Genomic DNA, 15,355 nt, shown 5'->3' on the forward strand with positions numbered 1-15,355 from the left:
TATACATTCATTCATACAATGGCCCACTTCAGCACACACCAACATGAGATATTTATGTCCATTCCCAAAAACAGGCAATAAACAGCACAGGAGAGGGCAGGAAAATATGTCCAGCAGTAAAATGATGACCAACTTCAGTTAAAACACTGGAGTCAACATTAGTTTAACGAGCAATATGTGCCTATAGATTGACTTTTAACTACTTTCACATAATTTCTACTAAAGTGCTGTTGAGGCCAGAGAGAATGACTTGTGACTCCTGCTGAGATCATTTCAACAAGCACCGTTAATATTAAAGTAATGCATGAAAATTTAGAAATAACTCACACATTCATTTACACAAAACACTAGTGTGGTTGACAGGTACCATAGCAAGATTAAAGGAAAAGGATGGCGATCATCTATATTTTTCTTAATGTCAACAAATCTCATGTGCAGAGTCAAACTAACAATGAACTGATCCTAATTACAAGTATTATAAAATGTGAAGAATGTGAAAACTATTAAAAACATGTCAATGAGCCACTGGGTGACATGTTCCTTCACCATGAAAGCAATGGCTGCGGTAGTTTGTTTAGAAATGGCTCCAAAGAGTAATAACAGCAATAAGATTGTAACTATCGGGAGAGCAGTTTCTTGTATGGCAGACGCCACTGAGCATGGGCGAGAAACACGGTTCTGTTAACAGAGCTTTGCTAGCTTGTTGTGCTACATATCACAACCTCTTGATTTTGTGCTACACTGTAAAGTTCTCAAAGGACTTCAGTACAAGAACCGTGTTCCTGCCCATGCCATACAAAGAACTTCTCTCTTGAGAGTGAAAATGTGATCACCATTATCAGTCTTTGGAGCCATTTCTAAACAAACTACGGTAGCTATTGTCTTCAGGGTGAAGAAACATGTCACCCAGTGCAACGGTGTGGCTCACTGACGTGTATTTAATTTTGGACAACAATGGAGGTCTACGGCACAGCCAGCCTTATCCTTTAATAAGAAAGTTTAGAAATATGGCTACACATCAACCTACAGACAGAGAGATAAATAGCATTAACATGTGAATACTCACTGATTCAATTCCACATCCAAGACGAATGTTCGACCAAAAGCGTCAACTTGAAAGCTTGCTTGAGCCACATGGTTCACCTGAAAAAGAAGAAGACAGGCTATTAAGTTAAAATAAAGAAAGCCATTAACATATTCATGGATCAATGAATTATCATATGCAGGCATCAATTCTCATCTGCATTGATGGATGGCCTCATTGTCTTTTTCAGCATCAATCAGTAGTAAGAATCAGGCAGTTTTCATTAAGCTGTCATGATGTCTTCTTCATGTGAATTTGAATTTCGGCGATGCTTTTGATAAAAATCAACAATATAGTTCATCGTCGTCCACACATGACGTGAACAAGCATGTGAATATTATATTGCATTTATTTTGTGAAAACCTAGCATCTCTGAAATTCCAATTTTGCAATAAATAAGACAAAAATGGATTGTTTTTACATTAATTAAACAAAACAAAAGAGTCATTAAATTTTCTCAACCCATACCGGAGTTACCATGTTTTTGCCTCCCAGAAATTATACATATGTTCACAAATACACACATCTTCTTCTCTGACTTGTACTGTGTGTGATTGATTTGGCTGGAGGAGGGTCTGATTCATTCCCAGCGCTGGACACATATGGTACATGCTTCATTACAAACCCTCGGGTCAATGAGAACTCCCTACAATCATTCCTGTGCAGATCCAGGGGAGTCCCAGAGCCGGAGCTCACCTTCCCCCAGGCTCGGCCCAGGGGCTTCATTACAGACCGGACACTGCATGACAATAAGGGGAGGAGGGGTGTGTGTGTGTGTCTGTTTTTTTTATTTCTGTTTGAGGAGGTGGCCCTGTGCTCACCCAAGGACGACCTTAGCCCATGAGGTCCCTCGTGACCAGAGACTCTATTGTTTGTAGGAGTGAGCCTGTTCAATGCATATATGAGTGGGCATGAGGGTGTGTGGGTGTGTGCGCACATATAAAGGGCAATCCCTTTCCATGGCACACTTCTCTTGATATCTAATCAGGTGGATTGGATGCGTGATGGGAGGAGGTACCAGTAATTGTGTTTAATGAAAGCACATCCCAGCTTGACTGAGACCACCGCCGACTCTTCTTACATTGATTTCTGATTTACAGCAGGCCTGATTTTCCACTCATGACTGTCCAAGTATGACTGTCAAAGCACTGCACACACACACAAACACACAGGCAGCACACAAACATACAAACCAACACACACACAGACTGATTCCACTTGAAGCGTTTGTTTTTCCACCACAACAACATGACTACTTTGCTGAACTCCCAACTGCTCATTCAGCGGTGTAGCTGTTTGTGTCTGAGACTGAAATAGGCGATGCAACAGAAGCCTATAAATAACTTCCTGTGTGTCACACATTTTCAGAACTATTTGACAGGTTTGTTTTTAGGCTGTTGATCTAAAAACAGCCAATAACTGATCAAACTTCGTTCGAGTGACATCACGGACGATTGCAGAGCAGTTTCAACTCTCCGGAGAATAAGAAGAGACTCAGAACGCAAATCAAATCAAGGATGCTATCGCCTGTCTCCTCCTCCTATCCTGGATCTACTGCTCACTTGCGACGCATGTTTTATCACTTGAGACCGTTGCTGAATCCTTGTATGCCAAGTATTTCAATAACCATCAGTGGACACAATTATCCTGCGTTTATCAGACTGAGTTAATGCATCTCCTTGAGTGTAAACACGAGAGGTGCATGCTCATCCTAACTGGCTCCAGTGAAGGGAAATGAATCATGGAAAAAATCGATCCTTTAGGCATCATCGTCGGAGCAAATCAAGATTATATCTATAAAGCAAAAACAACTGTAACATTCACCATCACTGCAGAAAATCCAGTTAACGGAAAGTGTGTCATGTGACAAACCTGTGATGGAGATTAGTATCAGCTTCAAAAGGAAAATATTAAAATCGTATCTGATGGCAGATGGCTCCTATTAGCTTGTTTACCCATCGGGCTGCAGCTCTGAGGTGTGAGAGAGACAAAGGGTTAACACCTCCCTGCCTGCTACCATCTGTAGCCCTCTCCAGTCTCTGGGCCCTGAATAGGCTAGCCTACACAAGCCTAAGCCGCACAAATTAAAAACGCATGACAGGTTTGCACAATGCTAATTGACTCATCCCTTGAAATGAACCCAGCAGACATGCTGCTTCACTGAACTGAGTCAGGGAACACAGTTACAGTGATTATGATTATTGTGGAACTGTATCAGTTATCACAGACGCTACAGCCAAATGGCTCTTGTAGGCTTTCTTGCCAAACTATATTGTTGTGCCCATGTGTTTCTGATAACTACCAACAGCTTTCTGTATAAGTCTGTTAGATGACAGATGTGGATGATCAAGTCCAAGCATACTGTGAAACAAGTTTAAACCATATAAATCCTACTTTACCTACTACACTATTACTCTAGTCTACAAAATAATATGTATTAACTGTAAAGTCATCCATGCATTTATTATAATTTATACATTTATTTATTGTTTTTGGGGTCTCTCCAGGACACATTTCCTGCAGATTATTGGAGCAAATCTGCAGCTAATAGAGCCTGAATGATGCTGTGATTTTGAGGCCAATATTTTGATATTGGAAAGTTAACAGAATACAATTATGATATATTAGCTGAGCTGAGTTTTTTTTTTGACATAAACATAAAATAAACCAACATTTTTAATGAGGATTCCTGAAATTTGGTTGTTTAAGAATTGCGACCATATGTGTTGAGCTAGAAGAAACAAACATAAACTTGTCAGTGCTCTCTGGTGGACAACTGTGTAACAGTGATATATAACCTCATGCTTTTTGAAGTGAATGTACATAAAAATGTTCCCTAAAAGTCGAAAGCCAGGGCTTCAGCCTGCTCAGAATGCTTCATTTGCAAAGTAATGTCTACTTCCCCATCGAAATGACGTCAGATCGATTGCACATGCCCACAAACAGCCATCCGTTTCGTAGCCTTTGTTGCTAATGCTAATGTTCACGTTGTCCACTCGCATATTCTGGATTAGATTCGGGCTCGAATATGTACAGATGTATTTGAGAAGCTGACATTTTGAGCAAAGAACAAGAAAAAGAAGTGAAATCCTCCTACTACTGTTTGTTGACGTAGCCTCCAGAGCCATCGCTGTGGAGGGGCTGCGTCCAGGGGCTAACCAATCAGAACAGAGTGGGTTCATTGGCAGAGGGGGGTCATAAAGATATAGGAGCTAAAACTGCCTGTTTCAGGCAGAGGCTGAACTGAGGGGCTGTATAAAGAGCCAAGATAAATAAGGAGTTTTTTTGAACTGTAAATCATGCAAAGATATTCCAGCAGAGTCCCAGAATAAAAATATAGACATGTAAATGTGCATGATACGTCCTATTTAAAAACACCTTTGGCATTTCTATTTTGCAATTTACTTATCATAGATACCGATATGTTTGTGATACGCTGTAATCTGCGGTTCATATCGTCCATTCCAATGCATCAGTCAGTTAGCCTCTGACCACTTTCATTCATGAAGAAAGTGAGCAATTTTTCTTAATGGGATCTGATATAAGCTTGTAGGTGAGACAGCTGCTGGGACAGAAACCCAGCTCGACAGACAAGATGTTTCTTGGAGGAATGAAGTTATCACTTAATTATTAATTATCCTGATCCACATTAGCCAGATGACTAGATAATGATTTTAAATGTACAGTGTAATCAAGAGCAACAGAGGTTATTTCACTAAGCTGAATATTTCAGTTTAAAGGCAGAGTAGTCTCTTCTTGCATGTGAAGGCAGTGATGACCCATATAGCACCTGCAGACAGTCTAATTAGTTAGTGCGGCCTGCTCCAGCCTAAATGGTTCAAGCTTTTTCTGTTTTGCTGGTAATTAACTAATTATTCATTTCCCCTCTGAGGACAAGAGCAGAGGAGGAGATGAATCAACGCAAACATAAACAAGGTGGAAACATACAGTAGAGATGTCTCCTGAAGGCATCTATCAGCCTCTGTGTAGGCTATACAGTAGTCCCTCCTCCACCCATCCATCCGTCCATCCGTCCTGACAACACTGAAAACACCGTGTACCTGTGTGGATCCGGAGTTGGCTTTAACTCTGGTGCTGAGCTCATCCTCTGTGGTCTGGCTGTGGTTGTGTCTGCTGTAGAGCAGGCGGACAGGCACCGTGTCCTCCTTCCCGACGAACCTTCCCGCATCACGAAGAGCCTTCAAGCTCGACAAGGCGTCTCCTGCACAGAGAGGAAAACACCGATTTCATTACCCGCCGGTCCCTCCGTTCATCACAAAACACCGCCATCTGAGACGTCGATCGGTCCTTTTTCCTTTGATGACATGAAACAGCTATAGGCTGCATGCATATTTTAGAGATAAATCATGAAGTAGCCGAGGGTATGATACACAAATATAAACACAGGCCTATTTATTATGATTTAACTCTTTATTTGCGCGATAATAATAAATGTAATATCTAAAATAGCATCAGTTACCATTCCGGAAATTAGGACTGCTCGGGTGACCGACGTGCATCAATCCATAGACGCACAAAAGGGAAATCCACCATCGCGGGCGCATCATCAGCATCATCACCTTTCTCTCTCTCTCTCTCTCTCTCTGTCGATGGAAATTATAAAACAATGCGGTATTCCGGGAGCAGGATCGCAGGGTCCTGCCTTCGCTAGGGGAGCTTGGAGCCGGGGATGGTCGTCTGGTTAACGCAGTCCCTCTGGTTGGGGGCCATCGGGGTCCTTATGAGTCTGAACGCCAAGCGCGTCTGAGCGCACAGAGACCCCGCGGATCAGCAGCACGGAGGAGGCAGGGAGGAGAGAGAGAGAGAGAGAGAGAGAGAGAGAGAGAGAGAGAGAGAGAGAGAGAGAGAGAGAGAGAGAGAGAGAGAGAGAGAGAGGAGGGAGGGATGGATGGATGGAGGGGAGGAGAGGAGTGGGGACACCTCCTTAAAACACATCAATAACCAGCGGCTCACTGCAGAAACGCCTAATGCATAAATATGAGCAGCAGTAGAGACGGGATGGAGAAAAGCTGCGGGCCCGGCCTTCTGCCGACTGGACCGACATCAAAGCCCGCCTTCTGCACGTCCCTCCATGTTAAATTACTGCAGGGGCGCCATCCCTGCCCAATTCTGCCTGTTATTATCGTCATGACTCACTCAGTCATTTCTCAGGTCTCCAAAAAAGCCAGGTTTGCCCCTTAAGGATGATGGGAAATGTGAGAATTATGTGTGTGTTAGTGTTATTTCTATAAACAACAATTGTTTATTCCCTTATTTGTACTGCAACAATACAAGATTTATCTCTGAAGTGCACCATGTGAACTGTTTATTGTGCTGTTTCTCATCAACATGAGGTCTCTTTTTCATATCTTTGGCTTTCATGTGCAATTTGTTCCTTTGTCCATAAAACCCCATAAACTGTTGATGGCATCAACAAGATCTGTGTTATTTAACCACATGCCAGTGTTTATGCAAGTCATCAACTCATTAAATCTTCCAGTTTTAATGAGTTGATGAGAATTTTTTTTTTTTTTTTTACCAGACATAATGATTGTTTACTCAAGGAGCTGATATGGCTCAGGGGCGAGAGTTCAACACAATCTGGCACAATGTTACATAAAGTCTGAATATTTTAGAGCCAGTTAATGTCATAACAGGCGCGCTGTCTTTTTGTTTGTTTTTTCATTTGTTTGTTCAAAACATCTTACTGTAAAAAGGAGAAATGAACTCACATTTTTGTGTTTTTAAGAAGTTGGTGTGTAGACAAATATGAGTAAGAGTCACTAACATTTATAACAGTGAGCATTTCTATGTGGAGTTTTGATTTTCTCCTTGTGTCTGTATGGGTTTCCTTCTGGTGTGCATGTGAGTGTGAATGGTTGTCTGTCCTTATGTATTAGCCCTGTGACAGACTGGAGACCTGTCCAGAGGGTGTGACACCTCTCACACCCTGTGATCCAATGCAAGATAATCAGGTATTGATCAGTAGGTGGATGGACAAACCAGTCTTTAAGTTAGAATATATCTTTAGTGTGTTCATGGTTGGCAGGTGTAGTATGTAAGAGGTATTTTCTCAGTTTGTGCAGTATAATCATAAAGCCCAGTGGCTGCAGGTTCTAATCAGTATGAGAGGGGCAAGAACAACGATTATGTTTGCACTCAGTATTGGTTTTAGCCTTTTTATTTGCAGCATTGCTGTTCTTGTACCGTTGAACACATGGTTGCTTGTGTCTTTTTCTTAATGCCAGTGGCACAGCCTCCCATTTGACCCAGTACATCCATTTGCGAGCAGTGCAGAAGAACAAGGGTACTATGCTAATGCACTAAATGCAGGGAAACGGGAGAGGCTGAACTAATGCATCAGAAAAAGCACATGAGGGCAGGTCCTGAAAAGTGCAGCACTTAGGAAGAATCCTAAAATGTCACAAATAATGTCAAGTACCACACATCCAACCTGCAGGTCAAATGAAAATAAATCTGCGACCTAAAGATGTATTTTATAGTACAAATACAATCAGTTTACGAAGTCTGGGAAGATACAAGTCTACCTTCCTTAGATTAACGTGTATGTTGTCACTGCTGCAGCTTTAAATGAAAAAAGTCCAGTTTTGTGAAAAGACGGCGTGCTGAGACTGTGAACAACAATGTAAACAAAACAGTTTTAGTGGCAATAAAATGTGTTCAACCCTGTGACATTTTACTCATTTGTTTAAAAATATATTTTGTTGGTATTGTCAGATTGAAGATCCAATAGATCAATACAGCAGTATCATCTATGGGCAGGATTTTATCCCAGTTCACAGAGTCTCAAAGAACGTTTTCCCTTGAACCAATGTGCATTAACTGTTGCATGTTCAAATTTTAAAGGCTGAACTTACTGTGCATTTTTACATTAATTTCTGCTGTAAATTACATCAGTTAAGACAAAAAAGTGTTCACAATTTCTTCTGTCTAACACGTCAGAATAAATTCTATGTTGATTTCAGCCTTGAGACAATCTAAAGTAAGTAAATAGTGGACATTTCTATTTAAACTGAATGTACATGTTATGGAAACAAATGTTATCACAAAGAAAATAGGTAAAGAGAGGATGAGTTAAAGAGGGATTTTAAAGCTTCGAGACAGCCGAGATTGTACAAGACTCCAAATTTTGTACATTAATTTTACAGTATCATTGATATTATAGTTTTGAATAAATTTTCACTCCATTTTGATGGTTCTTTGTGTTGAGTTCATACTTAAAAAGGCCAAATAAAATTGTTAAATTTTCTACTAAATTTTACAACGTGGAAAAAGTGCAAAATGTCATAAAGTGTACATTTTATAGCCACTGTAATGATAATTATAATGTTGACATATATTTTATCCCTTTCAAGTTTTACATCTTGTTCTGTTATAAACAAAAAGCTACAGCACATAAACAGAACAGCTGCCTTACATCTCAAATAAGCCAATGTGGTTCATTCTGTCTCCGCTTGGTTAAAGTGTTGGAAAGACAATAATGATCCAGTTTATCCCTTCAGTTCCTTCCTAGTCCTCAAACCCCAGAAACTCCATGTCCATGTCATCACTTGACTGGAAAAGCTCCCAAAGCTTCAGCATGGAGTCATCACGAATGTCATTTGGTTTTTCACTATCTTGACACATAACATGTGTGTCCAATTTCCGTCTTTTGCGTTTATAGACTCTCACCCTCCTCTGTATTTTCCGGACTGGAGAGCAGCTTTGCGTGGGAAGGCTTCTTCCTTCGCTCTCTGAGAGGTTGTTTCCGGTCATTTTCTCAGAGAATATGTTTCCCTTCTGGAAAGCCTCAAACAGTAAAGAATCCTTGTTCTTATCAGACTGTTCTTGTTGATTTGTCGTATCATTAAGGCATCCTAAGGGTAATTCGTTCTGTCCGTTAATATTATGAGCGTGTGAGGTTGGGCTGTTCATGTCTGTTTGAGATATTTGGCTCTCTGGGTCAATCTGAGTGACTCTGGAGGGAAAAGAGGCAAAACATTCACCTCTAGAGGGAGCCGTTTCCATCTTTTCCTGAGGAATGTCAGACTGCTCAGCTTTTTGAGTGCAAGAAGTCAAAGAATTCTGTCTGCTCAGTTGTTTACGTGCAAGAGATTTGTGCTTGGATCTGTCTGGCGAAGTGAAAACGTTGCTCCTGTCGTTCTCTCTCTGAATCAGAGGAGCAGAACCAGGAAGTGAACTGATTTTTAAAGCGTGTCCTGAATAAGATTCCCCATGTCGTCCGTCGACAGTTTGGTGTTGCTCCTCTTTAATAGTCTCTGTGGTATCGAGATCTCCCCTGTGCCTTAGCTCAGTTTTCCCACATGGTCCAGGAGCAATCAGAACAGAGGAAACACTGCACTTTGGTCTAATGGGAACAAAGAAAAATATGTGATGAGTTGAGTGGAGTAGAAAGCTGGAAAAAAGTGATAACAGATCAAGATACATTAAAACAACTTTGGTGAAGAAACATTAGATTTATATGTATTTATTTTATTGTGAAGATGTACTTATATCAGAGGTTTCAAAGGAATAAGAACAAGAACTTTGTAAAATTACCTTTTATCTTTACTTTTGATGTGGATGAAGTTGCAGTGCATGGTTGAAACCAGTCTGTCCACCACAAAGTACTCCTTACTCTTGGAGAACGCCTTGTGACGATCACTCTTTAGATGCTGAATAAAAAATAAATAAAAATAAAACAAAAACAGTTAAATTATTGACAATAACAGCTGTCCAGTGGAGGCCAGAGACCACACCATTTTCTCCACCACACAAGCTGCTATAGAAAAATATTCTCCCTTATGTAACCTTCTGCCACATGTTAAACTGTTCACAGCAAATAAATAAAATCAGACAACATTCACTATGAGCAACATTTTCATGATTAAATTTAAACACTGAGTTTATCAGGCATCATGTTCAGCTTGTGTCAAACTCAAGAGACAGATGCTGAGAGACACGCTTGGTGCTTTTCTAGTTTTTTTGATTTGTATGACTCAGTTTACCTTTCACACATTTAAAACATTAGTTTAATATCAGAACATCAGTTCTTTGTTAACTTGTTCTAATTTTTAATTGTGCTGAGATCAAAATTACTATTATGGTAAATTGAAAAGCCTCCTGTGTAGTCTTTCAAAATAAATGAAGACACCTATAAAAAGACTAATTATTTAATATGTTAGAAAGCTCTGTAGTTTTCTTGTTTAAATAGACATAATCTGAATCACATATAGGTGCTTTTGCCATAGATTATTGTATTATTGGCAAAGTATTGTATTAACAGTTTTCACACCTACAAATATGAAGACTTACTGTTGTCAGGTTTTCATATTTGATCATGCAGCACTCGCAGTAGCCGCCTCGTTTCTTGTCTTTGTTCTTCTTTCGGCCGTGTGCTCTCTCTTCACTGGCTGAGGCTTTCGCGCCTCTGTTATCGGAGGAACCCAGGAGGTGGAACAAATAAAATCAAAACCGAGATGAAAACAGTTTGCATTTCAAATTTTCATTCAAGCTCGATGAACCATGGACCCCTCAGCGGAAATACCAGCTCAAATTGTGTAGACAAGCGCTTTTCGAACCCACAGAACTTTAAATTCTACTCAAGAACCCGACATTTCATGAGATACCAAATATGTCAGACTGAATTAGAGATTAATGTGTATAAAATCAAACAAAGCACAGTCATTTACGAAGAATACATTGTTTTTGAACAGTGTGGAAAAAATGTGTTAGTAAGTTAGTTATCTCACCACAAGATGTGAATTAAAAACAAGACAACACCATTAATTGAGAACAGATATCATGAAAAGAATAACAGATGCAGTTTTTTTTTAATAATTAAAAAATTTGGAGAGTTTAGTTAGTTGAACTAGTTTTGAAGCTCCTTAAGAGGAAGGTTAGGTGGGATATTCCAGGGGGTTAAAATGTGACATTTTTGAGGTAGAAGAAGAGTTGTTTTTTGTTTTAAGCAGCCCTTGTATAAGTGTGACATAATGTATTATCCACAAGGCAAAGCAGAGAGAGCCACCATACCTGTATCCCCGCTGTCTGTTCCCTGGATGATCTTTATCCTCAAAACAGAAGGGACTGCAAGGAGGAACCGTCTTCAGGTTTAACTCAGGCATGTTTGACATGTTGAGGTAGATTGGACGGTAGTGTCTGAGGAGAGGGAAAGAAACATCCATATTATAGTCTATGGATATAAATAATTTAAAGACAGTAAGTGGACGTCAGCCTCTTTTATACTGTCTCTTACCTGCTTGAATCTTCAACCTTGACAAATGGTTTACTGATGCGGCCTCCTGCAAAAAAAAACAAAACAAAACATTATAATCAAATTCATTTATTTTTGGCATTTTTGCCTTCATTGGATAGTGGGCCGTGGAGTAGCATACATGAAACAAGGGGAGAGAGATGGTATGATATGGTATGGTACGACAAAGGTCCCTGACTGGAGTCGAACCAGGGACATTACAGTTATATGTCATGCACAGTAACCATTCGACTACTAGGGCACGTAGACAAAGCATCAAGAACAGTAGACAACATTTATGCCTGGAAATAAAAAACTGACTGTGTAGTTATTGCAGCTCCTATACAAGATCGTTACCTTTGCATTTCTGAAAGCTTTGCTTTGTTGCTGGCTCAGTTTTGACCTGTAAAGAAGAGCAAAATAAGTATTAAAAAACACAATATAATAATGTTAAATCAATAATGGTTAAGATAATAATCCCCAAAATCTAACATTTTTAAACAAAAGATGTTAAAGATTTTGGACTCGTAAACTTACATTTGATTTGACAGCAGTGGTGACAGGACACTCGCCGCTAATGGTCTTTTTTTTCTTCTGAACATATGCCATGACATCTGAAAGCACCATATAGTTTTTTTTTTAAAAACTAGGTCAAAACAAAATTAGCACCATCTCGTACACAGAACAAAGTCACACAGTGCAAATAATAGCTGATGTATTTTAGCAAAATGGAAACATACCATCTATGTAGAGAATTTTCACACCCCACTCCAAAGCATTTGACAGGATCTTGTTCATTTGTACCCTCTCCTAAAAACAAACAAGTGTCTATTAGCACAGAAAAGCAAAGGGGTCTTTAAAGAATACCATTTAAATGTGGAGTGCCTTAGTAAACTCATTAGTGTTGACTTAACAAACCTGCTCTTTCACCACTCTCTCCACCAAAGACTTCCCCCGGCTTGTGACAAACTGTAAAGTAAAACAATCAAAAATATAAAAGGACATTCTCTCAAAAAACAGCTGGCAAAGAAGAAAGACAATAATTTCATGAACATTTATGATATGGATCACTAATAAAATGATCTAGAAAGGAAAGAGCATTGGCAAGACCTAAAAAGATCATCTGCAACATGGTTAATGAAACAATGAAAGTGAACTCACTGTGTCTGTCTGGCCCTGAGACCGGCTTTTGATGTTGTCCCCATGGCTCCCAGGCCGGTGAGGGTTTGAGCGAGGGTGAGGTGAACTCTGTCCGGATTCCGGACTGGGGACCGGCGAGTCCTGCCTGAGGCACTGCACATATCTAGCTTCCCTCTTGTTGGATACCAGATACTTTATTTCCTTGCTGAAGAACTTCTCAACAGTCTGGATGGCAGAAAAAAGAAAAATTAGATGAGGTTTATGGGAAAGTCACAGAGACCTTTATGGTAGTATGATAGTATAAAGTATGTTAACAGTCTGGATATCCAACCTAAATCCATTTTTGATACTAAACAAAATGTGTCCATAGTAGAGCTGCAACAATTAGTCGATTAATCAATTAGTCGCCAACTATTAAATTAAACACCAACTATTTTGATATCTATTAATCATTTTTTAGGAAAAACAACGTCCAAATTCTCTTGTTCCGGCTTCTCAAATGTGAATATTTTCTGGTTTCTTAAGTCCTCTAAGATAATAAACTGAATATCTTTGGATTGTGGACTGTTGGTTGGGAAAAAACAACAATTTTGAGGATGTATGCTTGGCCTCTGGGAAACAGCGGTCAACAGTTTATGGACCAAACAACTAATTGATTAATCGAGAAAAGATCATTAATAATAAAAATAATCGTTAGTATCAGCCCTAGTCCATAGCATAGAGAATAACTGTCATGTACAAAAAGCTGGCATTGAATGTCTATTAAGATGTATAATCTTCACTTATTCTTTAATCAGATAGTTTCAGATTTGTGTCGAAATTTTAGACTATTTTATGCAGGCAAAGTTCTTGTAGGGCTGCTTGTGTTTTGTGCCAACATTTAACGCTTGTTTTGTCAAATGGAAAATTACATTTTATTTGATAAAATAAGGTACCAAAACTAAGGTATCAGTATTAAAACTCAGATATCGTATTGGCACCAATATTGTAAAATTTCAAACAATACCCAGCCGTTTTATTCTACATCATAATGAAGATAGAGAATCAGCATAGTTCAAGAGCTTGTTTGTGGCAGCCTCTACATAACATAACACAATGCTAGGAAACAAAAGAGTCAGATATCAAATGCAAATAAGAAAGCAATGGGGGAGGTTAAGCCTGATGAAATCTGCAGGGCTGAGCAAAAATTAGTGAGCAAAAATTATGACAACATTGTGTGTTATGAATAACTGTCTCCAAACTAAATGTCTTAATCATAGATGTGTTTTGTCACATGAGAAATGACAATGATTTTAAGCTTTCTGCCAGACAAAAAATGAGCCAGTTTTTGTCTCACCCCTCCGAGCTCTTTGATGTCGCTCTCCAGTTTCTCTACTATCCTGTTTGATGGCAGGTCAAGGTAAAATACTTTCCCAGCAAAAGGTTTGACTTGGGACTGATGGTGGACACGCACTGCTGCCGTCGCCTGGGTCAGTGTTGTCTTGTCGCCACTAGTGCCACCTTTTCCTGAAAGACAATCAATAAAGTCACAGAATGAGAATGAGAGATGATCAATTCCAAGGGTTAATCTACTTGCTCATCAACAGCACATTAATCCATTCATTTTACTATCTGATTAATTAGTCGTTTATCAAGTCAAATGCACAACTTTCAATAGATAAGGCTTCTGCAATGCAAATAGTTGACTGCTTTTCATCAATTGCTTATGTTTTTTTCAGCTGCTGGTTAAAATAAGAAACGTTAAACTCTTTATAAATGATTCACTTTTACACAGAAACTGTTAAACCTATTACATTTAAAATTACACATAAAGTACCCTACTCTGTTGGCTTAATATTGTATTAGACCTACAATGATTAGTCGATTAATTTGTTAGTTAGTAGTAATTTTGAGCGGCTGTAACAAGTGAATTTGTAAGGATCAATAAAGCTTCCTTTATTCATTAGTGTAGCCTGTAGCTGAGGATTGATAATAACAAATACCCTGTTGGTATATAATAAACAATAACATTACCTTGCCAGCTGGGTCCGGTATGCCTCTGGATGCGTTTTGGCTTCATTTTATTCTCTTTCATTGAGAAAATAGTTTTTTCTTGCCTTCTTGTCTTGAGTCAACATACCCCAGTCAGTCCATGTCTGTCCGCTGTGTGTAAATAAAGAAAAAGTATTTACAAAATAGCTGTTAAGAAAACAAAGACTGAAACAAAAATAACAGTATCGATAGTATTGGACGGAGAGTGTGACGTTAGTTAGCTAATATTGGGTGTTTACTGTTCCGCAGATATTTAAACGGTTAACTGACAGTAACATTTAAATGGTGACTTACCGTTCAGTCTCATTTCCTTAGCGGACGTTAGAGCTTTGTCGGTTAACTTAGCTGCTTTGCTAAAGTTTTGTTCCTTTGTATTTAACTTAGATGGCTCCACAACTATATTCGCATGTTTGTTAACTGGCTGCCAGCTGGTAAGCGGCTTTTACAACAGTTTAGTCCGATGTAATAAACTTTTAACTTCGGTATTTCGTAGGACCTCCCGTTCCCGCTTCAAATACAATGGTGAAGAAAGTCTAGGTTGCCATGTTTGACACTTTCAGGACATGTAACCACTAAACGTTTCAAAAGGTTCCCGACTTTCGCTTACAGCAGTTTTATCATCACATTCGTACATTCAGTCTTTTAGTCTTTAACATACTCTGGTATTCAATGACTAGCCCTATTATTGTCCTCTTCGTGCTTCCGAGAAACTGAACAGTAGTGAGGCTTTACTGAAACAAAACCTGGCAACACCGGAAATAGGTAAACGCCCCTTTGTGTTTGAATGTGATGTTTCTACGTTGCTATAAAATAAATAAAATAAGTTAAATGTTATTTAATGTATG

The 15,355-nt window shown here is 39.2% G+C and overlaps 2 protein-coding genes across 3 annotated transcripts in view; both read right to left on the minus strand.

Annotated features, from left to right (window-relative positions):
* The window catches only part of adam22 (ADAM metallopeptidase domain 22), a 69,560-nt gene extending 63,684 nt beyond the window's left edge, over window positions 1–5,876 (minus strand). For both annotated transcript variants that reach the window (XM_042423942.1, XM_042423941.1), the window contains exons 1-3: window positions 5,565–5,876; window positions 5,146–5,306; window positions 1,067–1,143 (exon numbers count right to left, since the gene is read on the minus strand). In XM_042423942.1, the coding sequence (XP_042279876.1) occupies window positions 1,067–1,143; window positions 5,146–5,306; window positions 5,565–5,661 (335 nt within the window). In that variant the 5' untranslated portion in view covers window positions 5,662–5,876. The remainder of the gene's footprint in view (window positions 1–1,066; window positions 1,144–5,145; window positions 5,307–5,564) is intronic.
* A 1,373-nt stretch (window positions 5,877–7,249) lies between these two features.
* Window positions 7,250–15,266, minus strand: dbf4 (DBF4 zinc finger). The gene is made up of 13 exons (XM_042424018.1): window positions 14,805–15,266; window positions 14,493–14,621; window positions 13,816–13,985; window positions 12,501–12,704; window positions 12,258–12,308; window positions 12,080–12,149; window positions 11,877–11,953; window positions 11,697–11,742; window positions 11,343–11,388; window positions 11,120–11,245; window positions 10,400–10,514; window positions 9,644–9,759; window positions 7,250–9,452 (listed from the first exon to the last, which is right to left on the minus strand). The coding sequence occupies exons 2-13, from the start codon at window positions 14,551–14,553 to the stop codon at window positions 8,615–8,617; spliced, it is 1,920 nt and encodes a 639-aa protein (XP_042279952.1). The 5' UTR covers window positions 14,554–14,621; window positions 14,805–15,266; the 3' UTR covers window positions 7,250–8,614.
* Between the last annotated feature and the right edge of the window lie 89 nt (window positions 15,267–15,355).

Source organism: Thunnus maccoyii, chromosome 10 (assembly GCF_910596095.1).
Source record: "Thunnus maccoyii chromosome 10, fThuMac1.1, whole genome shotgun sequence".
Lineage (NCBI taxonomy): Eukaryota > Metazoa > Chordata > Actinopteri > Scombriformes > Scombridae > Thunnus > Thunnus maccoyii.

Coding starts and splice junctions, on each gene's coding strand:
- dbf4 (XM_042424018.1), bottom strand. CDS start 14,553: ATGAAAGAGAATAAAATGAAGCCAAAACGCATCCAGAGGCATACCGGA. Junction 12,150..12,257: donor AGAGAGTGGTGAAAGAGCAG/GTTTGTTAAGTC, acceptor GTTTGTTTTTAG/GAGAGGGTACAAATGAACAA. Junction 9,453..9,643: donor ATCAAAAGTAAAGATAAAAG/GTAATTTTACAA, acceptor TGTTCCCATTAG/ACCAAAGTGCAGTGTTTCCT.